The sequence below is a fragment of the Aplysia californica genome, unplaced genomic scaffold, assembly GCF_000002075.1.
Source record: "Aplysia californica isolate F4 #8 unplaced genomic scaffold, AplCal3.0 scaffold00143, whole genome shotgun sequence".
Lineage (NCBI taxonomy): Eukaryota > Metazoa > Mollusca > Gastropoda > Aplysiida > Aplysiidae > Aplysia > Aplysia californica.
In genome coordinates this window covers 125,709-151,613 of record NW_004797413.1, presented here as the reverse complement: position 1 = coordinate 151,613, position 25,905 = coordinate 125,709, and the positions used below count along the sequence as shown (strand labels likewise).

General features: G+C 38.9%; 2 protein-coding genes across 2 annotated transcripts in view; one reads left to right on the top strand and one right to left on the bottom strand.

The window, feature by feature from the left end:
* LOC101853310 (signal recognition particle 9 kDa protein) overlaps positions 1-2,900 on the top strand; it is a 10,775-nt gene extending 7,875 nt beyond the window's left edge. Inside the window, exon 3 of the mRNA XM_005096952.3 lies at positions 2,320-2,900. Within this exon, the coding sequence (XP_005097009.1) occupies positions 2,320-2,415 (96 nt within the window). The 3' untranslated portion in view covers positions 2,416-2,900. The remainder of the gene's footprint in view (positions 1-2,319) is intronic.
* A 7,179-nt stretch (positions 2,901-10,079) lies between these two features.
* On the bottom strand, positions 10,080-23,647 carry LOC101853081 (protein YIF1B-B). Its single transcript, XM_005096951.3, has 9 exons — positions 23,011-23,647; positions 20,327-20,482; positions 18,549-18,694; positions 17,846-17,950; positions 17,322-17,400; positions 16,839-16,896; positions 15,671-15,826; positions 14,018-14,111; positions 10,080-12,998 (listed from the first exon to the last, which is right to left on the bottom strand). The coding sequence occupies exons 1-9, from the start codon at positions 23,069-23,071 to the stop codon at positions 12,840-12,842; spliced, it is 1,014 nt and encodes a 337-aa protein (XP_005097008.1). The 5' UTR covers positions 23,072-23,647; the 3' UTR covers positions 10,080-12,839.
* Between the last annotated feature and the right edge of the window lie 2,258 nt (positions 23,648-25,905).

Below are 25,905 nucleotides of genomic sequence, written 5' to 3'. Positions count from 1 at the left end.
TGGGGGCAGAAAGTGGAAATGAAAGCAGACAACAGAACATTGCTAGAGAGCAGGAAAGGAGGTGAAAGGAGACAATTTTAGAGAAGAAAGTTTTTCGGTCGCTACCCGGATTCGAACCCGGGACCTTTGATTGAGAGGCCAACACCTTAACCTCTAGGTCACGAGAGCCCCCTGCCTTAGCTTAGACGCTCAGTATGAGAGCTTATAGGTCATAGCCCTAGGCTAAGCCAAAAAGTAAAAGAAGAGGAGAGCGTGTAGTGTGTGATTCCTGATTCATTGAATTGCGATTGTTGATGCTCATAGGCATGCACACACATCCACTTCACCAGTTCTACAGTAGGCCTAGGCTTAACGGTACAATTGATAGGAAAAGATGGCTTCGAACAAAGACATAAGGAAATGTTTCTCACTCGAATTAAAGGCCGAGATAATCAACGAAGTTGACAAGAAATGGAAAACTGTACTAATCTAAAGCAAAAATTTCCTTGATATGGAAGGGAGATAAAGATTCTGATTTTCAGAATTTTTTGGTGTAATTTCCACTTTGCATTCCTATAGCGGGAACTCGCCTACAGCGGGGATTTTTCTTCCTGGAAACAAAAGCCCTGCTACAGCCGTGTTCTACTGTAATGTATAACATGACTGTCCCCAGCAGTTTCATATTATTATTATCTGTTCCCGACATGTTAATGCTCATAGGTATATTGAGCATGTGGTCTTTAAGCGTTTTTCCTCCCGTCAGTCAATACCATTTGTAGTCATAACTGTTATTGGGAAATCTTTTATAAATTAATCACATTTCGTAGCATTATCGGTTAGAGCCCCCCACCCCCCCAATAGTGGTCACTATCTTTACTCAATTGCACAGGGTTCACGTAAACGTATGTTTTATATAAACACACGCTTAGGAGCCTTCCAAAGCACTGTGTGTTTAGACAGAGACAACTGTGTAATGATTATGATTTAACATTGCTCTCAGAGCATTTTCATGTGTACATGGTGTATTCCCATTCATTGAGTATTTTAATGAATGTGCAACATCCAAGCCAAAAGGAACTTGTTATGGAGACCTCTCCTCTCCTCTTCCTGCCAAGTCTCTTCAGATTGGCGCGTGGAATAGGTCAGGACCCTTACAAGGCTTGAAGCAGATGCTAATTTTCAGGAAAGATTTCTGAAATTGTTGAAGTTTTGCCAGACTTCTTGATAGAAAATGATTCGTAAATTACAAGTACTCAGGCTTGTGCTGAGTTGACATATAATATGATAATATGATGTGCCTGGTGCCATTCAACTTCAACTAATGAATTATGGAAAGTAAAGCCCTTTGTGTCAAGTGTGGGTCTGACAGCCTCTCTGCATTTTGGTGACCATTGAAAACATAGATTGGTAAGACACAATCTTGTCTTGGTGAGATGCAGTGCACAGGCTCCTATGACTTCGCCTGTGAGTATGATAGTCATACACCTATATATGCCCTGAGAATGTGGGTGCATACATGCCTACCAGGGTCTATGACATGCACAGGCAGTGAATTGACTACCAGCTGTTTCCTGTCTCACATAATATGCTTTTATATAAGTTTTAATTGGTTTTAGAAAAATATGTGGTCTTTGCAGATGACTCGTGATACTGAAATCTTATGGGTACTTTTCCACAGTAATAATCTCTATTGTTCTAAAGAAAAGAGGATATGTCTTGAATCAGGATTTTAGGCCATGGGTACTTAAGCATGTGCAGCACACACAAAACAGTGAAGATGAATATTGTACTAAAAAATGTCAAATTCTTTGTTTTTCATTTTTATTTCAATAGAGAATTATTTTATTTGCTGCTCATTTCACATAAGCATGGACATTTCATACTGATTTTCCTGTTGTGAAGATGATCACATGAAACAAACATGGTACCAGTGGGTTTTTCTTTAGTTCCTGCTAGATCTAGTTATTCTGCACCAAAGTGAAAAGACAAGAGAGGCAGCTTGAAGGAAGTGTACACTGTGCAGACAGATGCTGTTTCTCTTAAGCACAGATGCTGGTGTTACACGAGATCTGAAATGTTTCACTATGCCTGAAGGGAAAAAGAAATTTCTAGCATAATTGATTATAAATTATGGGCACATGTGCTAGGTATAAAAAAAACTCTCTACTCCATGCCATCAGCTCTTTGCAGAGGAAAAACAATTTTGTGTGCAATTGGTAGTACGTCATTACAAGATATTACTGGAATTGCAGCTTACTATTTCATGCAACGCCAATGAAGTATGAAGTTATTCACTTGACTATGTAAATGTATTGACAATATTGTGTTTTATATTCTCAGTGTTTACAGTATCGTTCGGAGCACGCGCAGGATGTGAAGAAGTTGGAAAAATTGACAAGTCACCTCATGAGACACATGGCATCGAAAGAAAAGTGAAGGACAGAAAGAATAATGGCTGAATGATATTTTTGTGCAAAAAGTGGAGTGAAAATGGATTTTTAAAAATAGAATGTTATGGGGGTTTCTTTTTTCTTTTGGGGTTCAGGTTTAATTTTCTGTGAGATATAGTCAAGTACATGTGTGCCTGGTTTGCAAAAGTGATTACCACGAATGTTTCTAAACTTGGTACTGACTTCAGGAGTGTGTGGTGATTTCAATGCCCTGATAATGAGTTTTACATTGACTGTGTTCTTTACATTAAGGAGTCTTTGGTGTATTTGATACAGTGGTATGGTTTGTAATATGTGGCATATATTGTTTCTGTGGCTGAGTTGTACAAGCTAAAAGAAAGTGAATGCAGGTATACATGTCCTGTGAATGAGAGAAAAGAGTGTAAATTTTATGCCCTCACAGGTTTTTCTTTCTCATCAATTATTTTAATGTACTGAATACTACTGCAATAAAGTAGAAATCAATCAAAAGTTTGTGCATTGATATTTTTCTTTTTTTTTAGTTGTGCAAGTCTGTGAAATATCCCTTTTGACAAGCAAATTTTTTTCAACAGAGAGGTCTTGTAAAGATTTATTTATATATTTTTTTGAAGATAGATCTAGGTGTCTTTACACTCCCATCAACACAATTTATATCATTTAAGAGGTTGGCTTCAGACCCTACTTTTCAGAGGCCAACCTAGGCTTAGAGGGACACAAATTTCCAGCAGAAAGACCGAGATATTCGATGAAAATTTCCTCCCCGCCCTGGAGTTGAACTCAGGTCTCCTGCGTCCGACAGCGATGCACCTAACCACTACACCACAAGTGCTGTTAAAAATCATTGATCTTAAAGTTTTTCATTCTATATTTTCTTGTCTTTAGAATTCGTACTGTACTGTTGTTAGGGGAGTCAACTCAGCTGAAACATACTTTTCTGCACTATTTTTAGTGCTAAATGTGGACCTGATTTTTGATAATGAAGAATTGCTGACTATTTTAAACAATGATCGGCTAACTTTTGGAGCCTGATTAATTTAAAATTGTATGTATGTTTATTTATACAATTTAGAGAGGAGCAAGTGAATTTACAACAAGGGACATCTGTATTCAGGAATATATGGGGAGGAGAAAAGGTAGTAAATGTCAACATGAGGCCCCATAATTTGCCTGCTTCTTCGTATCTCGAATATTAATGCATGCCATACCCTGTTCCTGTGAGATAAAAATAGATCTACAACCCCATTACACTCTAGGGTGACTCGGTCAAGCGGTTATAAATGAGGTGTTCCAGCTTGACTTTCAGTTACAAAAAATGCTACCAATGTACATATATGCCTGCTTGCAAAAATTGCTTGTTGAAGATACAGTGGAAACCATATATAACAGGCCCTGTTGTAACAGGGATCCGGTAATAGCAGGGATTTTTAAAATCCCCGATTTTTCCTACTCTTTGTCTCTATTAAAAGTTATCGGCAATAACAGGGCCTCATCAGAGCCCAACCGGTTATAACAGGGACAACGGCTCGTTAACAATGTGTAAAAAGTAAGAGAGAGAGAGAGTAATGCAGTGATGGAGCAAGCCCATGCAAGCCATGCCACTGCAAACATACGCTGCGTGTGAAGCCTGAGAGGGCTGCGGTGTGCTGCAGACCTCGATCTAGCCCGAAACCTAGCAACACGCATGCGTATTGTGTCTACTGTCACCAACGATGTCAAGCGCAAGAGAAAATGCCTTTCAATTAACAAAAAAATACGAAATAATCCAGGCTGTTGACAAAAAGCAAGCTTCACTGGCAGAGATTTGTCGTCAGTTCGACATTCCACAAGGGTCGATTCACACCATTATCAAGGATAGAGAGAAGATAGTGGCAGCATACTCCAATGGAAAGTTCGCTCTGGATCGAAAGAAAATGAGACTACCCGATGCAGATGCTGTGGACCAAGCTCTTCTGGTGTAGTTTAAGGAGGCAAGGAGAAAGTTGGTGCCAAAACCCCTGTTCGTGGGTACTTGTGGCAAAGGAAACTACCCATGAACAGCTGGATTAGTCCACAAATGCTTACTTTCCTTGCATTTCTGATTTAACAGGGATCGGATATAACAGGACATTTTCTCTACTCCCACCATCCCTGTTATATCAGGTTTCCTCTGTAATATGGTATTGTGGGGTGGGGGGGGGGGGGGTAACTCCTTTTCTTTTGACACCTATAGAGTGGAATTTGGATTCAAAGAGGTCGCCAGGCCTGGCCTAAAATCTTGTTGAATCTGAGTGTTCGTTTTAGCAAACATGGGGTTTTGTGCAGATAATTACAGGCACTGAGCAAGTAATGTATAAAGAAAAGTAACAAGTGGGGCCTGAAATGCCTGCATATTATGAGCTGTGCAAAACAAAAAAAAAAAGACACGATTCGTTCAAGTGCACGCCTGTGTCATCTCATCTGTTTTTACAAAAAGTGGCGTTGCTGTGTAGAGCCTAGCATACGGCAACTTTTGATTTTTCCATAGACCAGTGCACAGTTCATTTCGTAGATCTACGCCAAGACTAGCTTATCATTGTAATAATGATCAGTTGCAGAGGGGAAAAAAGACTGTGACGTATTTGTAACTGTGACGTTCCTCGCCCGGACTGATGGTGCCCCCCCCTCCCCCCAACACGCACACATAGTCACATGTGCGCAGGCCGCCCATCCAACCTCTACACACGCTAGAGTAGACACGTGCGCATGCCAACAAAGCATGTGTTGGTATGAAAGAAGGCCCCTGATTGGTCGCATGCAATCGGCTAAGTGAATGATGGTTCACGATGCAGCTGTAATGAATGGATTCTAGGAATATATAAAGTTTGTTGTGGGAGAACATAAAGTTCTTTGTGGGAGAAAAATGAGCGAAGCCACGTCTGCGGGGGCTGTCCGCCCTGGGAGCGACTTTGTTGAATCCGAGCTTGCTGATTTAAGTGTTCGTTGAATCCGGGTTATTTATATATTGATTTTAAAGAAAAAAAAAAAACGGGGAGTGCATCTCCTTTCAATACTTTCATTGAATATATTTGAATCCGAGTTCTCGTTGAATCCAAGTTTCATTGTATTACGACTCACAACTGAACTTTATGTTAACTGGTAGAGACGGGGAAGGTCTTCTAAAATTCTAGTTAAAAAAAGACAGGGTTACTTAAGTTTCAATCCAGGGCCGCCTCCTCTGCAGTCCAGCATGGAGTCGAATAAGATTATGTCATCATGTCGCAAATATATATCTAAAAAATTAGGCAATCCTCAGTCCAATGCAGGTAATGGGAGATAATTTTAGAATCATTCAAAAGCCGTCTTTATTTATGGCCATTCATGACTCCTCCAGAGTAATGACAGAACAGATAGAGCCTGACTGTAATTCTTTGAGAAAATAAGCCTTTGGACAACAAAAATCTTAAACTAAAACTACTAGTATCTTTATCATTGATTGTCAAATTATCCTCAGAATTGTCTTTGCATGTGAAGCGATTTTCAAGTAAAAGTAAAAGTGAATTTTATGATAATTTTTCTTTTGGTTTCATATCAAAGAAACGATTTTAGTGTTACGTTCTGGCTTCTTTTCCCTAAACTTCTGTGGAGACTAGTCATCGCCTCAGAATTATGTCCAAAGTGCCGCTTTACTTAAGTACACTTCAGACAAAATAGTTCTGAGGCAACGTAGCGTGAGCCACAGAAGGCATGTCGTTTCTGTGAGACTGAGATAAGAAGGTTGCGCTAAGTCTTTGGTGCTCTTTCAGGCACAGTCCAGACAGGCAAACGTTGCAGTCTTTAATTGTGCCACTCGTGCTGAGCTCGGGATATAAATCCAAATCTAAACTGATGCTGGACATTTGGTCTTTGTTGGGTCTATCCCCTCAGTCTCTAGACTGCACTGCTGTGCCTGTGATTATAAGAGATTGAGACAGCCCTTATTCAATGTCTGTCTTCATGCTGATCAATTTAAGGCAACTGCTTCCTCAGTTTCTGATCAATGTCTATCTTGAACGTGGCATTGACTGGCATTGCTGTGTTCCTGCTTTGTGGAAAGCCTGACGGATAGGTACTATTATTCTGTCTGTTCTTCAGAGACAATGTCCTAAGCTTGCCGACCATTACCTGTTTAAAAGATTATAGAAATAAAGTTAAATTAAAAGATTAAAGTATTCACAAATCCAGGGACTATTGAAAAACAACCATTTGTAAGCTTGACCCAACTTGTTTAAAAGTGAAAGTGTTTTCATGCCCCATCGACACAATTTTGATCAATTTGTAAATTGTTTAGGAGGTGGGATTCTGATCCTGCCTGTCAGGGCCAACTTGGGCTGAGGCAGCAGAAAGACCAAGATACTCAATAAAAATAAAAATGTTCTCACCATTCGGGAACTGAACTCAGGTCTTCTGCGTGCAACAGCGTAGCCCCTAACCGCTATGTCATCGATACCAGTACCAGTTCCCCTGCTTGTACTTGTACTGTACAAGGTACAGTGCAGGAAGTGATAACAAACAACAATCAGATGTTCTATGCCTCTCAATTGTTTCTGCTTTTGTGTTCACAAACGCTAGATCTAATTTCAACTTATATTTTTATACAAAAACATGTTTACTTTTAGGCATTATTTAAAATCGTAATCAATTTCTTGGTTTAGGGGGGATAATTCAAACAAGTCTAAATTGGTTAGGAAAAATTCATCTCTGCTCATTCTCTCCCCATTAATTTAATTCTAGTCAGTCTGGCTTTTTCAGTCATACCTCCCGTTGCAAAGGAAGCCTTCTGTATCTCCCTTCTGCTCAGGCCAGGGCTATTTGTTTGACTCTTTAAACGCTGGGAGCGTGGTACATGTACTAACCCTGTTCCCCAACGGACGCTGGGAGCGTCCGATACTTGTGACAACTGTTTCGTTTTATTTAGTGCTAGTTTTTGTTTGTTTTTCGGAACTATTCGGGAACCAAGTTTTTTTTTAGTAATGACTAAGCCTTTGTTTCTGCAATTTAGAAGTTGGAGGCAAGCTTTTGGGGTTATAATGAGACATAGTGCACCAGGTTTAGGTGACTGTAGAAAAAGCTCCGGGTAACGGTGGAAAAAACTCAGGGTTTAAAAGAGTTATCAAAGCAAATTTTCTCAGCAAGATGAAAGTCAACAAGTAAAGAGTTGTGACACAGGAAGAAATACAGTAGTAGTAGTAGTGAGATGGTGAGGAAACAGCAACAAGTAGAAGATTAGGACTGATAATATCTATTGTTCTGCATACTTATCATGTACACTTCATAGACTTTGGACAAGAAATCCAAAAATTTAAGAGAAAAGTGAAGGTGGAAAAACCTAGCAAAAGCACAAGGTTGAGATTCCATGAACTTGCTTTTGATCCGTCAAATTATTAAAATTTGTCTCAAACAAGAGATATTTCGCCTGTTTGTGTTTATATGATCGTTTGCCTGAACACAAACTTTCGTTTCAAACACATAGGCCTACCCCCCCCCCCCCCCCCACAGTGTTGGGGTCAATGATTCCATCTCCAATGTCGGCTAAACAAACAGCCCACTGGAAAAGGATAAGCGATAATCAAATATATAGTAAGCTGAAGGTGCAATGGTACTGGTAGTTTCCCTTGATAACGGTTACAACAGGACTCGCTTATAACAGAGAAAACCTGCCGGTCCCGTCAGTCATGTCATATCCGAGTTTGACTTGTGTATGGCTTACTCCTTAAGGTTTTTGTACCCACGTCTAGAGAGAACGGGGGAATAATCTTAATCATCATCATACCGTACCTGAAGTAAGTGTCCAGTTTATCAACTATCACATTTGCTTTAAGAAATAGAGGTAATAGGCTACTATTTACTTTTATATTTTGTAATAATTTTGCTTCCCTTCTGACCAAAGCCTCACACTTTACAATAACTCCCTTCACAAAGTAATAATTCATTCAATGTCTCTTCCCCACTCCCATGGTGGACATAGTACGGTGAAACCTGCGAGACTGTCAGACATTAGCATTCACTTTTATTTTATACAAGGTATCAGTGGTTATTAATATTATGCACCCTGGAAAATTTAGCAAAATTTGAACATTTTTTGCACAATTTCTGATACTTTTCCTTATCATTTTTTGTTAAAATTAACAGAATCGCATAATTTCACATTTTTGGGCTCAGTTTGCATAATTTCAGAATTTTTTTTGCATAAAACTGCTTAGTTTAGTTTTAGTAGAGATTTTACGGCACTCGCAACTGCATAAGGTCATATGAGCGCCAGAAGATTAGAGGTGTTGCAAGAGAGCAACAAACATAAAAAAGAAGAAGGGGAGATAAGGATGATACTGTCGATAGATGTTTGATAGGAAAGAAGAAGCAAACCACACCAGAGCACCCGCCAACCACCCACCATAAAACTGCAGGGACAGATTATTTCTGTTCATTGTCAGGAGAGGTGGACCACTACCCTACTTGTAGGTTTAGTAGGTGAAGACCGTGAAGCACACAATCTTTAAATTTACTCCAGAGGGTTGTTTAGTATACAGTCGAACCTGTGTAAGATGGAATCGCAAGGGAGCGAGAAAAAAATTCCGTCTTAGACATTTTCCATCTTAGACAGGGGAATTTAGGGGGAGATGGAAAGGGTGAGGGGGGGGGGCGGTTCAAAGACCCAGCCGGTGGGATCAAGGATCGCTTGTCCGGTCAGCAAGCAGTGGTCAAGACTTCACACCTCTCCATTGCTATGACATGTGTCAGTCTTACTTATCCAATTACCACCAGTGCTTGCCTTTCATAGGACCACTGTTTGACCTATTAAAAACAGAAACGTTTGAACATCTCCTTTGCTTCCACCCTTAGCCCCACCCATCGGTGTAACAAGCACAGTCAACCAATGCCACCCCTCACTGCCATCACGTAACAACGATTCAAGGAGCGTTTTTCTCGGCTGGCATTGGTCAGTCTATTTCACACCTCTGGCTTCTGGCTACCCAAGAAAGTTTCCGTAGTGGCTCGGTACTCGAGCACTCTCACAGGCAGTCGTGAGATTTCACACCCTCACTACCCCGACCATCTGCAGAGCTCAGGGTTCACATATCTACCCCCAAATTGCACCCCTACTCCCCTTCCTCGCCCAGCGGTATGGCCGTGGTGTGGTGTTAAGTTTAGAGCCAGCGGAACCAAACTTACGAGTTTTGTTTTAAATCAGTGATGAGCTGGTAAAGCATTTTCCGTCTTAGACAGGTGAAACCCTCGGAAGGGAGCGGATTTTTCTTTCCGTTTCCGCGTTGGACAGGTTTCTATTTTATACAGGTAGGCCTAATTAAAGAGGAAAAAAACAAGGGGGGAGCGGGGAGATTCCGTTAAGACAGGTTTCCGTTTTATACAGGTTTCCGTTAAGGCAGGTTCGACTGTAGTTTTACTAAGAATTTTATGGCACTTGCAACACAATGAGGTCATATAAGTGCCGAAGATTAGAGGGGGCGTTACAAGAAAGTAACAAACACAAAAAAAGAAGAAGGAGAGATCAGGACAATAGATGTTTGAAAGGAAAGAAAGAGCAAACCCCACCAAAGCATCCACAAACCAACCACCCCCAGAGGGTAGGAGGAAGAGGAAGACAGCAACGAAAAAAAATAAAACAACTAGAGATGTTCACAATACATCTTTTAAAAACTGAATGGACAAAATATTCTTTACTTTACAGGCGGTATTTAATGAGTGACAGAATTAATGACATCACATGCAGGCAAAAGTTTACAATTTTACAAGACAGTGACAAGTAGCACACATAATAGATTAATTACAGTTACAGTGATTATAATCAGTCCTTACACAACAATCTCTATTACTCAGTGACTGTGAGAGAAAACTTGTCTGTTTTTTTCAATGAACAGAAAAAAAGAAAGACATGACATACACGGCCCATCTCAATACCAACAAGTCTTTTTTCTCAATCATCATCAACAGCAAAAGGTCCACTTTCATTTTACATATATTCACTTTCTCTCAAAACATGCACCAATGCTTATACGATATAAATCAGATATGAATGGAAGTCATGGATCATATATGTGGATTGTGGATGCAACATTTAAATCTCTACACGTCAAGCCAATATTTTCTTTCCGCAAATAATAGCTCCTAGTTCTTAAAGCTTTCAAAATATCAATATTAGGCACCAATATGTAGGCTACAAAAGCAGCTAAAGTGTTCAAACAGCCTATGCGTATACCGAGAAAACAGTAAAGTAACAAGAAATCAGTATCCCCCACCCTGCCCCTTGACATAATAAAAAGCTTTGTTTATGATCTATGCCAAAACTAGTGCAAAAAGAAAATTAGTAGAGTTCATTGAATAGGCATATCTGTGAGTCAGCTCAAAACTGTACTCCCACCCTTACAGGCTTACACACAGCAGGGTGAAACTAAACTCATTCATGCTTTGTACCTTTATGTTAGTTGATTCATGCCCTACTCCTCCTTTTCTTCACTTAAGATATGATTCAATGACTTCAGACTTTATATTATAACAAGTCCAAATAATAATTCAGATCAGATTTGTTCATGAAGTCACCAAAGGAGTAGGCCTTTTTTCTTTCTTGTACTTTTTCCCTTCTTACTGGAATAGAGACACAGGCAACAACAATGAGGCAATAGAGCCACAACCAGATGTGTCAGTACAACTGAGTCACTTTGTTCTACTTGATTTGCAATAGAAACCCAGTGTTAATGGAAAAGAAAGATGAAAAACATACCAAAAGAAAAGAGATCACAGGGAAGAAGCACTTTTGTAACTTTGCTGGTGCTTTATCTCGAAAAGATGTCAATCCCTGACAATGAATAGTTCAGCAGGGACAAATGTGTCTCAACAAAATTGACAATATATGTACAAAGTTCTACAAGGAGAGACTAGATGTAAATACATTTGCTTCGAACAGTTGTTGCAATTAAAACATAAAACTCATTCAAACCGGAAACAATGAAATTCAGTGAAAACCTTTAAATTTCTTAAGAAAACCTGACACTTAAACAGAAATGACCACCTTTTTGTTTTAACACTTGCTCCCAACCAGAACTCAAGACATTACCCACAACCATATTGATCATGATGTGATTGTATGACATGTAATTTCCAGATCTCCTAAATTTGACACGAAAACAATGGCAAAAAAACCTTTTTCCTCCCTATCAAGTCCTGTTTTAAAAGTAAGTTGCTTTCACACAGTCAGGTCCACATAACGGTAAAAAAAAAAGGACCAGATTCTGTTTCTTTTATTGTTTTATTTTTCAAGAAGGGATGACGCAAAATCAATAAAAATACATTCTTTTCGGAGACTGGGTTATCCACTCACTTGGCCAAAAGGATACGTTTGATGCAGCAGGTGCCGCAGACATTTTAATAAATGCCGTTTAGGTCAAAGTTAATTCAGTCACCCTTAGAACAGGAAACCTAAAACAAACAAACCTTCCCCCCCCCCCCCAAAAACAAAAACAACAGTTTGCATTGAGTCACACATAGACACCTTCTACAAGAAGAAAACAATAATAAAAGTAATGAATAAAATGTGAAAACATACAATGCACACACCCTGTAATTGCTATAACTTACGATTTTTATGGCGAAATTAGTCCCATACATTTTCTGTTTTAGTTTTAGTAATAGTTTTACAGCATTTGCAACACAAATAGGTACGGCCCTTAGCACATTCAAACAGCTTTAATCCCCAGGCTCATACAGACTGAAAAATTGAATTGCCAACCTTCGTCTTTTGACATAATATGCATCCACATAAATATTAATAATACGGTCAGAATAGCTAAATCTAACATTGACTCCCTCAGGTTATATTTGAACGGATGCACAGAGACCCCGCAAATTTTGTGCAAAGCAGCAACGCTTGTCAGACTATACCATTATTTCTAAGAGAGCAGAGCATTTGCAGAGCTATATCCTATGCCTAAAATGAATGAAAAAGTATGAACAAATGTTTCTCTTATCTGCATGCTGAGTGCAACACTTAGATCTCTTGAACTAGCATCAGCGTAGTCTTGTGCATAAACATATATCTAAAGGAATGACAACCAAAACAACCAAAAGTCACATCAGAAGGAATTGGTTTCATACATGACTCAAATATTTCAACAATATTTCCCAAGACCCTGACAGCGGTTGGTGGACGAAATATGAATCTCTATGAATCAATGGTCAACAAAAGATGGAATACTGATTATAAACGAAAATTTCACATTTTTGAAATCATTAAACCCATGAGTAAAAAAGATACATACCGTTAAGTGTGAGGAGATCCTCACCTTAAACCCTCCAAAATAAAGCACTCCAAACATAACAATCAAAACACACATTTCTCTTTCTGTCTCCAACATGCAAAAAAAAAAAAAAAGAAAGTTTCCAAAAGAAAGGACAACAAAATCAGAATGGTACGTTACGGACTTATACTTTTCTGAACACCATGATATAACTCGTGAGCCACCACATGAGCAGCGGCTGCACCAAAGACACTGACAGAATAAGGTACAAACTGCGCTTGCCTCCACGCGTGAATCCGTCATCATCTTGATGTGGCAATACTTGAACTTTGAGAGTTCTCATCTGAGGAACAGAACAAGATTTATGGGGTGTTAACAAGTATTTTTTTTCCAACTTGGTATTATAACTCGAGCGATCCAGTGCATCTCACACAAATAAATGCTAAGATACCATACTACATATCATACTCATATATTTACAAAAAACTTAGAGGACTAAAACTAGCAAATTCATGTCAAACAAACAAAAAAGTAAAAAGTAGAGAGGACAAAAAATATAACCAAAAATTAAGATCTCCAGCAAAGTACAGTCAATCAATAATTCTAAGCTCAGTACTTTTTTAAAATAAGGAATAAACCTTTACAGAAAAATAAGATGTGAATAAGTATGACATTTTTGGTGCTCAATGGCGCTAATTCCATCTGAATAATACTGAATTGAAATACATAGAGATCTAAGGTTCATTCAGTCATGGAAGATAAAAAGAGGCAGAAACAAACAATCCTGTTTAAAGATTTAGGTACAAAAACATAAGAGACAAATTGGTATAGTGAATAAAATAGAAAGAAGCAAATTTAAATGCAGCAGTAAAAATCATTAACACAAAAGTGAACAAAGAATTGATAATTCCCCTCAAAGGGTCTCAAAGAAAACTGTGGACAAGCATTTATTTATAAAATAAAGAATGTTGGACCTACAGTTTTCTTTTCCTTTGTTTTGAGGTCAAAGTCCTCTCAGCTACTAAATTTTTTTTAGAGAAGTCCTTTGGCCAAGATGGGTATAAGTAAAAACAGATTTGTATCCAAAGACGAGTTGGTATGAAATGACTGGCTGCCCAGGAAGGACTCTTAATCCCTACTTATGAAAGAAGGAACTGACATTACTGTAAATGCACACGAGCATCTTTGAAAACGGCAAAGCTGACTGAAAGACGATGAATGCTATATGCTAAGAACAAAAAGAGCCATAGACATAACAATCAGAAGTAATGTTAGATGAATAATCTACAGCTGACGTCTCAGGTGGGAAATGCAGAAAAAGAAGCCAGAGAAAAAGAAAAAAGAAATATACAGTTTACTTACCAAGAAAAACACCAGAGACAGGCAGAACCATAACAAGACACAGTAATATGCGGTTGATCCAAATGCCGCACCAGCTAGTAAGCTGAATGTCATTCTGCAAAGGTAAAACACAAGCAAATCCAGTCAAGAATAATGAAGATTTTAAAACAAATGTTCAGGCATCATCTACATTTATAAAAACTGTAGAGAGTATTCTATGAGGGTTAAGCTGACCTATGAAATCAAGAGCTACAATGACCCAGCCATAATTTTACCGCAATTTTGCAATCATCAAAAAGGGAGGCAAGAGGTTCAGCCTTCCAAAATTTAATAAAGCATTGCTGCTCTTTTCATCTACAGTAGACTGTTGAACAGAAAATTCCTGTCAACCTCTTTATCCTCTACATTGCAACTTCCCTTAGCAAAATAAAAATTTCTAGTTGACCTGGCTAAAACAAAGAAATTTTCAGCTGTTTCAACATTCCTCTAAGCTAGCTGACTGTCCCCCTTTCTTTTTTTTTTCCCCTCACTCACAGTCAGTAGTCCGCCATTGTCAATCCATGTCACACAACATTGTATATACCCTCCCCCCCCCAAAAAAAAAAAAAAAAATAAATAAATTGTAAGACAACTTGAAATAGTTTCCAGAAGACATTTACAAAATAGGAAAATATCACCTTATTCTTTTCATGTGTATTAACACAAAAGCAGACCTGCCACTTTATGAAATCTAAAAATCAGGATTTCTGAGTTTAAAAGTCAGGATCTGGTGAAAAAAATGCGGATCAACAGCAAATCAGTCATAAAGGGCACTGGGGAAGGCGGGGAGGGTGTCCTGGTTCCCTTTTAAGAGTCAAGTATGCAAGGCAAAACTTTGACAGCATATATGTACTCGAGTCGAAGTTAGATAGACTGGGGGAGCGAAGGTCGCAGTGATGCTGAAACACTCGTAGTCTTGAAAATAGCTGACACGTAACTCTAATCATCCACGCAAAACGCCCGCGTTTTAACAACGTTTGACTTCCATCACACCGAAAAAAAGATCGCGCCAAGGTTGTTCTTTTTTTTCCCCTTATTCCTTTCCCCTTAATTAGTACCTGTATCACGGCATGCACTTTAAGCTCAAGTGTCAAAACAATACCCCCACCCCCTCCCCCCGGCCGTCCACACTGGTTAAGTCCCGAAAAACACCTCGACCAACGCGACCGGTGTGAATGAACTTTGTTGACCCCGACAACCGACGGTCCCCGACACACGCTCTACTCACCACACGTACGAGGTCATGTCATGTGATGCGAGTGAGCGTTTGAAACAAGGTGGATTTTAGTTTAAATAACGTACGTTAGCCATCTACTAGACCTAGATTCGGCATAGATGCTTTAGAAAATAGCGTTCCAAGTTCCTGCAGATAAAAAGTCCAATCGGTGTTTCCAAGCAAAAGTGATTGCAGAACTTTTTATACTTTTTTCTAAGAATCGGACGCAACAGACGCAACCACGAAAAATCAGGATACTGGCGATCGAAATCGGGAAAATCGGGATGCTTGAGATTTGGGACCAAAAATCGGGATATCCCGATTAAATCGGGATGAGTGGCAGGTTTGCAAAAGTAAGCAAAAATACTGCAATTTACATCATATCAAATTACCAAAGAACAAAAATCAGAGATACGCACCCAACAAATTTGTATCCGCAATATGCAACAATATCTAAATACTTGAGCTCTGTATTCAAGTTCATGATGTAGAGGCTGAGACTCATGGCCACCAGTTCTATGATGAGCCACACAAGAGCTGAACTGGCCTGGACGCCCAGCTGCTCTGGGGTGAACCTGTGGGAGGTCAGTGGGAAATGTTCTATGCTCGCATCAACAATCTACACAAGTTCGATTTATTTCGCTGCTGTCATTCAACATTAAAGCATTTCAAAATTTTGAAGAAAAAACCCCAACTAAAGTAAGTTGTAGATTTTGAAGAGGCGCATCGATTGGTCCTAATCTCCTTCCTCTTAAATTTTTTGTATTAGGATAATAATATCCCACCAGAAAATAAAAATATTTTTTGCTCCTCCTGGAAACTTGTCTTTTGACATACAATGATGAATGATGCTGACGGTCTTCTGGGTAGAATATTTTTAATCTACCTGTTAGGACCAACCTGCATTGTGAGAGATATGCCATTCCAGCAGAAAGCCTCTCCAGATATTCTATCAAATTTATCACAGGGGAATCATAATAATTTTATCTCCTGTTGGAAGATCAACAAGAACAGACTTCAGGAATTAATATTCTTCTCATTTCACATGCAATCAACCATAGTAAACATGGTATACATTTTACGCCTTCATCAAATTAATTAATTTGGCTCTATCAAAGTCAACCCTGGCACTGTGGCATACATCTTGGTAGAAAGATGGAGGTACTCTGTTTAAAATCTTTTGCTCATGGAAACGGAACTGGCGTCTTCTGCATGTCAGGTAAAAAAAACATAACATCATTGACACCAGCCGAAAATAAGTGCATCCTTAAGTTTGCAAATGACATAGGCACATGTAAATTATGACTTCGAGGGGAAAATGACCTTTCTTAAAAATTCCTGCAAAACATAATCATTGTCATTTTTTAAAAGTTCTTTGAACACAAGTTTCTATGCTTATTGAGAAACCTTCTCAAAGATGCACTTCAAGTGACCAATAAAAAGATATTCCAATCAGTCACCCTCCAAACATATTGCTTGTCCAGTCCTGTGTGTCCATAGGATGTGAACACGCTTTCTATTACTTTCAATAACAGCTACACCACAAATGAATGCAGTGGAACATTTTTAAAAACAAAATCACCATACCTATCTTGAATTCCAAGTACCATCCCAGCAACCAAGACATAGGTGACGAAAGCCATAACTGGAATGAAAAATTCATCAATAGAATTAACTACATGACATACTCAAAAGATGTAATGTTTAAGATAAGAATCTACACTCTCTCCCTACCCCATTAGTGGTTTTGAGGTGGGATCTGTGATTCAAAGAAAAGGGGGGAAAAACTGCCTCCCTGGCTAATTGTCACCACTTGCCATATCCATCACATTAGCTCTTTTCCTGTGGTTTATGTGTGCTTCTAATTGTTGGAGGAAATTGGATAAAGTAATATTTACATAGCTGTTATTTAAAAAGTAACAGTTTTTAAAATAAAAGAAACTCAAAAGTACTATCTTTGTACTTAGCAATATACAATTAACTCGTCTGATTCAAAATATTCCAAAACATACTCAGCCTCCTGGGAAGAATTCAAAGGGATGACAGAGTAGTATTCATGACAAAACTCACCAGGTATATACAAGTCTGGAGCATTGATTTCATATCTTGGTGCGATTGGTTCTTCTTGGTTGTAACGTATCGACCAGTCCTGTGAATTTGTTTTTCAGACTCAATGTCGTTACAACTTTTACAATGAAATATTGAAAAACAAAATAACCTCAAACGTTTGAGTTTAAAGGGGAAAAAAAATAAAGATGTGGGAGCAGAGACTTACACAACATTACTAACTCTAAAAATTACGAAAATGCATTCAACACAAATGAAGAGCATCCAATACCATAAATATTTTGTCTTACTCAGAAGATAGCAATCTACAGGTAAAAAACTACAAGTAACTTATTTTAACTAGTTACTTGTTTTGATACTATTTTCATACCATAGCCCTAGATCTGTAATATTTTTTCGGGTATGTTGAACCCAGTGTAGTATAGAACAATTTGAAATATCTGGTGACAAAATAACAGATATGCAAAACAAACACCCCCCCCCCCCCCGAAAAAAAAAAATCTCATAAGAAAAAAACAACTGCTTACCGAATGTGTGAATGGGAAGAGTAAAAGACCAAGCTTCTTCCCCACATATGCAGTATCAACAGCGAAATAATATTTCAACTTGGAAGATGAGATGTACTTTTCTACCTGAAAAGGATAAAATATTGGACCTTTAAAAAATTTTGACTACAAAATTAACACACATCTAGGAAAGAACACTTCTTCACATTGTGGTCTAAACGCTTACAATATTTTCCTGAATCTTACAGCCGGTTTCTGAACAAAAGATGTTAAAACGTAAGGTTCAGTAAACTGAAAGCATATCTTTAATAAAAACAATTTCTATATTTCTTTCTGATTGCAGACTCTGCACACAAAAATCTTTTATCACTTCATCTGTTAAAAGTTAAACAATATAGACTACAATTTGTGAAATATATTAATGACAAAATACTCATGGTCAGTATCACTGAAATTTGAATATGCCAGCCAGAAACAAATGTGTAAAAAAAGTAAACGATGCAACAAATAAGCAGGTCATTTATATGAAAAACAAATGCAAAGGGAAGTAATTTTGCTCTTAGAATATGAAACGAACACTGAAGAGTAGCACCATATCATTGTTAGTGTATGTACATTAAGTATTTACCATGCTGCAGCAAATTTTTCTGTGGAGATCAATAAATTGTTATCTTATAAATATGTTAACAAATAAACTTCCTTCTACTTCTATTTAACAAATTACATTTTTATTGACTATATCCTTTCCCTGGCCTGCAAGTTGCTGACCATACTGCATTGCCATGTTGGCCATTGGATCGTTCAGGAGCTGTTGACCTGGAAACTGAGGCATGCCTGCCATCTGACCTCCATAGGCACCTTGATCAAAGCCTGGAAAAAAAATTTAAACATCAATTAATAAACAGTATGTAACTTAAAATATCTTTTCGTTTTGTTTTTTTAAAATAAGGAGTTTTATGGTATTTGCAACACAACACAGTCATGTAAGTGCTTAAGATTACAGGTGTTACAAGAGAGGAACAAACACAAAAATCAAAAAAGGAGAGATCAAGACGATAGATGTTTAAAGGAAGAAAGGAGCAAACAACACCAGAGCAACCGCCAACCACCCACAAATATCTATTCTGACCTGAAGAACATTAGTGAGCTACTTCCAAAAAGACCTACTGTCCCATCACATGACTTCCAAATGAAGACTAGACAGCGGTTTTAATTTTTAATCAATATCAACAGGTGTGCACTCTAAAAACTTGAGACAGGCAGTTTTCAGGTCATTAACCCTATCCGTATGTCGTGTTTTACTATCGTAGCCATACGACGTGGGGAACTCTGTGTCCCCACTTTCTAAAAGGGAAATTCACTTGTTAATTCGATCGGTACGCTTTGCATAGCAGTCTGTCAAAATGATTTTTTGAGAAATACTAAAATTTTCAAAGAGACACTAAAAGTATTCTAAAATGTGAAGAATACAACCCCAGGGGTATAAAATGACTCTAGGCGTACGGGTAGGGTTAAAATGTTTGATAAAATATTCTGGTTCATACAAAAAACTGTATGTTTTCAAATTATACAGCATTGTCGTCAGATTTAGATCAGAGCAGTAAATATCACAAGTTTAAAAAACTTTTTTTTTTCAGGCAACCCTGACGATACATTTTCAGTTACATCTCTGTTCCAGAAAAAGTAGGAAATTTTTCTGTTGAGGAAAATAGTATGTTACAATAGAAACCACAAACATCATTACTGTTAACACAAAAGATGAACATTAGTAATACTCTTGACAAATAAAATTTGTCTGAGAACCACTATACATCATTTCTTACTGGACAATGCAAGGGAGCATCAAGTCTATGTTGAGGTCAAAACCATTACCTTGAAAGTCATAATAAACTGCTGCATGATCACTGACTGAGCAACCCTAATCCCAAACAAAGGGAGAGCAATAGAAAAATAGTAGTAGAGACAGAAAGGTTTTTGTTGATCAGCATTTGATTTGTTACTCACAGTAGGAAGAAAGTAAATAGATAAGATATAAAAATGTTACATTTCGATTTCTGATGTGGAGAAACTATCACGAAGGACGCACAATACAACTCTATGAGAGCTTCAACATGAACTCGGTGGAAGTAGGCCTTAACAAAATGAAAGTAGGTCAAAATTAACCAAGGAGAGTCACTGTGACGGTGTGTGTGTCTTCGCCCAATAGTACATTCGCTGTCATAGGGGCCTATAATAACAGAATGGACTGCTGGCGATTGCGAATCTGGGTGGCTAACAAAGCGAAATTTTATTTCAACGATCGATCGGATCAAGCAAAAAGTTGTACAATTCGGCAAAAAGGTGTATTTATAATATAATCTTACAATCGCCGAAAAAGCTTACAAATACGGTTTTTTTGGTGTAAGGTTGACAACTCTGGATCTGTCAATATAACTGGCCAGTTCACAACAACCTCAGCTCTCACTAGAAATAAAATATTTATAAAAAAGTACTAGCACCCACCCTGACCACCATAGAACATATCTGGCTGCCCGGGATTCTGCATGTATGGCTGAGGATTCTGCATGCCAAAGTCTTGAAAATATTGCTGTTGTTGTGGAGCCTGTGGTTGTGCTGCCTTCTGGTTCTTGTTCCCCTTGCTTCGTCTTTTCTGACTCGCTGTTGAAGAGGAAACAAAAACAAAAGAAAAGCTTCAGTAAACTGGTGAAAATATTCCAAGGAATCTTTAAAGACCATGTGACCCAAGAGAGGAGAGGGCAAACACACTTATCAATAATTAAATAATCATGTTTATCCACTTTAAAACTGTTAAGACTTTGAAAGAAGGTGGGCCCCAAAAGTTTGATTATAGTTTTTTGTCATTTTTTTGCTGATTAAATCAGTAAATCCATCCATAATCTAAGAATTCAACAGATAATAAGTTAAGGGGGCTCGATACTTACAGGACAACATTTTTAACTAAAGACAAACTGAAACAACTTTTGTCACAGGCAGTAAATACAAGACAAAAGATTCATGTTCAAATGTTGACACTCGATTACGTAAGCTGTTGCCATGGACAAGACGGCCATCTTGAAAATTGGATTTTTTAAAAATTGTTTACCACCATTTCTAGTTTTAAACTTTTTAAAAATTCTGCAACATGCAAAATGTCACAAAAAAAAGGTGCTTGCAGCTGGCTATTTTGATTTTTGATACTATACTTAGAAAGTATCCAAAATTGTTCTCAAAGTTGGGGATATATATATGGAATTTGATCTTTAATTTAGAAGTCACTAAGACTAACCAACGCCAACAATAATTGAAGAAATTGTTACAATTGTAAGAGGTGGGAATACTACTAGAATCTACTTGAAATTCTGGCGCTCTTTAGAAATTGCCTTCCCGTTTCATTGGCAGCCATTTTAAAACTGATAATTTGCCACGTAAACGTGAAGATTGTGTGTTTTTTAAATTATAATTTTTTCAAGGGGGCCAGCCCCCCTGAAACCCCCCCCAACTGTTTATAGTTTTTATGGCTAGTGTGCATTAATACACCTACATATGTAAACACAGTGGGTCCACCAAAGTTCAATCCGGCCAAAATAGACTTTGAATACAAAAAAGGCAGAAAAATATTGTAGGCTACTGGCTTATATATATATGTGCTAGGGTTCTCTTAGCCTACAAGGCCACTTTTGTCCTTAGTCTTAGCAATCACTTCCTTTTCTTAACCCTGGAAGCGTGCAGGCCCTATATAAAGGGCGTGAGCTGGGGCTACCCGGGAAGTGCGCAGGCCCTTATATAGGGTTGACCTACTTCGACCGGGAAGCACGCAGGCCCTATATATAAAGAGACGCTGAACTTTTTCATTGGAAAATTCTACTAGAATTCTAGTATTCCTATATGGAAAATGACGTAGTAAATTACAGGTCAAAGTTATAAAATGACTTTGCAAGTTATCTTGACCTCGTACAGCGTCTCTAGGCCAAGATATCAATCGATAAAGTGACGCGGTCCAGCTGAGCGACACTACACACTATGTGTATCACTCGTTTCTTCGCCGTGCTAAGGTAAAATTGTTGAGTCTATCGCGTTTTGCGCATTGTTCGATATTATTATATTTGATTGCTTATCATTTTTGAGTGGCTCATTCTATCAGCTTTAAGAAAAGATATGGTTTTAAATGCCTTTTGTCATCAGTTGAGCCGTAAATGGTCATTTTTCAGTAACAGGTTTATCTCGGGTATCTCAGCAGATATTATATCCCCCCCGCCAAACCCCCATGTTTAGATCTACAACTGATCGGCCGTGGTGGCAGGGCATTTTTGGCGGGTTACTTCCGGTGAAATGCTGAGCACTTCTAGGATTTAAGTGGTGAGAATAGTGCAGGCGAGTCTTTTGGCTATTCTCACCCGGTGCGCGTTCACCGTTCCTAGATCTAGGCCAACCAATTTTGCGTTCACCCTAAACCACAGAATTCTGCACTGTGATAACAGAAAAATTGGAGAATTCTGTGCCGTGAACAAACGTTCCATTACAACTGTAGCCTACTAAAAGCGTTCAATTTTGTCTGTGGGCAGTGGAGAGAGAGAAAGAGAGAGAGAGAGGAGTAGCGCGAGAACTTCCGGTCAAAACAAAATGGCGACCCGCGCAGTTCAGCTCGATTCGAAAAGTTAAATAGCCGTAGCATCTTTGTAGACAACCAAATTAATTTACTTTTGTGTTTTAACATCATTTTTTAACTTTGTTTTGGTCAATTTGATCGTCCACACCGATAGACTGTATTCAGAAAGAGACAAAGAGAGAGAGAGGGGGGAGGAGTAGATCTTGCGAGAACTTCCGGGCAAAACAAAATGGCGACCCCCATTGTTCGGCTCGATTCGAAAAGTGAAATAGCCATAGCATCTTTGTAGCCGATAAAATTAGCTTACTTTTGTGCTATAACGTAATCTTTTTTTTGCCTTTATAATCCATTTGATCATCCACATCGATAGAAAGTATTCCGAAATTAGGAAAAACCGGTCTTGTTTCAAACCGGGTGAGAATAGCCTACGGTCGCAAGTCTCACCCGGGGTGAGAGGTCGATCGTATTTCTATTCTCACCCCGGATGAGAATAGCCACTTCCTTTTAAAGTAAACAAACGGGAAGGCAATGCAAATTGCAAAGAGCCCCGAAATTCCTCCTCAGAAACTAGGCTACTTACATTTGGTACCGCTGTTATTGGCATCATCAGTACCCGCCCTGTATTCAGAGGGAAGGTCCATTTTCTTGTTTCTTTTTCTGAGATCCGTGCTTGCTTCTAATCTCGTCCTCAGTTAAATGAAACTGTTAGAATCCCAGAACAAGTTCCTCTACTCTTGTGAAGGCTTTTGTAGTGCTATTGAGTAAACAACCTGGTTTTGAAGATGGAACTTCCCACTCCAAAAATCAAGATCTAGAGACTAGATCTTATGTACTTCAGTGAAAAGCCAGTAGATAAAGGCTTCTATTCAATGTACGTTAAAAGATGGATATATTCAAGAATTAGAAATCTCTACTGATTTACAGTGATTTCGACACGTCTGCACAATACAAGACCACCACCCTACAAAAACTTCGATCAATTCAAACTTTGACCAGTTCGACAAGAAGTAGAGGCCTAGATTTCTAGATCTACATGAGCCACATAATCAGTGCATCCTCCACCCCGAACAGACTGGTTCTTTGCCAGTTCATGCACTATTCCAGAACCGGCAGCCACGACTCCTTCTCTCTTCAATCTAAATACTCACACTCAGATGCTAAATTTTCAGCATTGAGTTGGCAACTTACAGAACCGGAAGTACGAACAGACAGAATTGTATCGGGGGGAGACGACTCTCAAATCTCAATCAGCAGCGCTTTGCTGTGGACCTAGGCGGCCATAAAGCTGTGGGCCAAAGAGGTTATAAATAGAATTAGAGGTCTTAACTGTGACGTCACGAGTGTCAAAGCACAGAATTCTACACTTACATTTAGAGGTAGAATTCTGTGGGTCAAAGTCGAGGGGCCAGCCGCATTTCCGGAGAGGAATAAAAGGCCAGTCTGCGCAGAGCAACACTTTTCAATCACGAATTAATGGTACCGGTACATGTACTCTGCGAAGTCCTTAGATGTTGATTTCTTTTTCATGCGATTTGTCTATCGCTAAAATGTATTAAGAACTTAGAGGGATTTTAGTGATTGTTAACCTTTAAATGAGCCAGATAATCTCCAAATAAAGCAAACAGAATCTTGTTTGTTTTTGTTTTTGTGAGTGTTTTACGGCGCTCGCAACTGCATAAGGCATAAAGTCATATGAGCGCGCGGGACACATATTAGACTTTTTCAGTTGGTAGGAAATTTTGAATTTTGCACGGGTGGCAGCCGAAGCCTACTCTTATCGAATTTAGACCACCAATGGATTTTTAACGTGCGCAACTTTCAGACGGGCCCTCCGAGATTTTTTGCCCTTGTCCGAGAACGCTTGGTGTAGATCTTTCCTACCAGAAGATCAGGGGTGTGGCCGAAAGACATCAGTAAGAAGAAGCCAAGGAGCAGCAGTAGAAAGGTTGTAGAAAGAATCAGGAGCCCAGAAAAGGGGGGCAAAGGAGATGAGGGAGTGGGGGCAGAAAGAGTAGGAGAAGAAAGCAGACGACATAACATTGCTAGACAGCAGAAAAGGAGGTGAAAGGAGACAAATTTAGAGAAGAAAATTTGTCGGTCACTACCCGGATTCAAACCCGGGACCTTTGAATGACAGGCCAACACCACCTCAAGGCCACGAGATCCCCCAAAAACAAAATCTTTTACACGGTGAGACCATATTATGAGTGAGTAAAATTCAGAAAAATAAAACGAATGAGACGGCTTTGACTTTGATGATCCCTTGTTAAAACAAAAAACATAATTTTATTGAAATCTTTTGCTGTGCGTCGCTTAAACAGTATGTCTAGATTTGGCACTGCTGACCACAACAGGGCGCTCGTATCGGCCCTCTGGAATCAGGAATGTGACTGAGAAGCTGCTAGAAGCTTCAGCTGCAACTCTAGCACACCTTATCAAGGCTGGCTGAACGGAAAAGAACCACTATCGAAGTTGTGGAGATGAGAGAATATAAGGTCTATAGAGTAGCCAACCAGCATAACTACCCACCAATAAGACTGGTGTAATATTCTGTCTCATTTGCGGAAACGATGCCAAAACAGCATGCGCAACAGCAGCAGCAGAGGTTCATGTGCCAATCAACGCCAATCTAAAAAAAAATGTATTTTGAACGTTTAAGGTAAACCGGCTATTTATCTAAGCATTGCATTTTAAAATGTTGTCAGTGTTTTATATCACTATTTGTGCTCGATATTAAACAGCGCTATTTGGGTGTGCGCGTAGGATCCATACAATGAGGTGTGTGATTTACAGTATCCCAGCCTACAATTAACTGCTCATTTTGAAAAAAAACAACAACGAATTAATATGTTAAATAATTAACACAATCTTAATACCTATGAAGACTTAGGCTTTGCATCAGTAGAAGGGGAGTGTAGAAAACATGACATAAAAGCAATCCATTTTGTAAGTATGAAATTGTCCTTTTTCTTAACGAACTCAATTACTCACTTTGTCTTCCTCCGCCCCTCCCCCACCCCATCCTGGAAAAACAAATAATAACTCATATTATATATCTCTATTCATTTGTAGCCCACAATTACGTGCATTTATGTTTCCCACAATCGGTCAACAAGTGCGGTATTGCGTATGTGTGTATGCTAATATATATGATTAAACAACAACAGCAATTAAAAAGAAAACTTACGGTAAAACTGAACTGAGCTTCAAACTCTATGAAGACCTATAGGCGCTGCGAGGGACGCGCAGCGTAGTAGCGCCAGAGACTCTAAAATATAGAGACAGGAAACGAGGTCTCGCGGTCCGTGACAACAGTGCATTTGCGAACGTGACCGCTGAGACGCGAGCTAAAAATAACCAGGCGCGGTATCGACAGCGAAGCGCGTCGCGTCTAGCCTAGGCCTAGGCCTTATCGAAACGAAGCGCGTCGCGTCTAGCGGGGCCTAGGCCTAGGCCCCTAGCTTTCTGCAGCTTA

Bases quoted from the DNA above. Each gene is read 5' to 3' on its own strand.
- LOC101853081 (XM_005096951.3), bottom strand. From the start codon at position 23,071: ATGGACCTTCCCTCTGAATACAGGGCGGGTACTGATGATGCCAATAAC. The intron at 17,401-17,845 runs GTAAGCAGTTGT...ACAAATTCACAG, and splicing joins TCTTCCCATTCACACATTCG to GACTGGTCGATACGTTACAA. The intron at 15,827-16,838 runs GTATGGTGATTT...GACCTCCCACAG, and splicing joins GTACTTGGAATTCAAGATAG to GTTCACCCCAGAGCAGCTGG.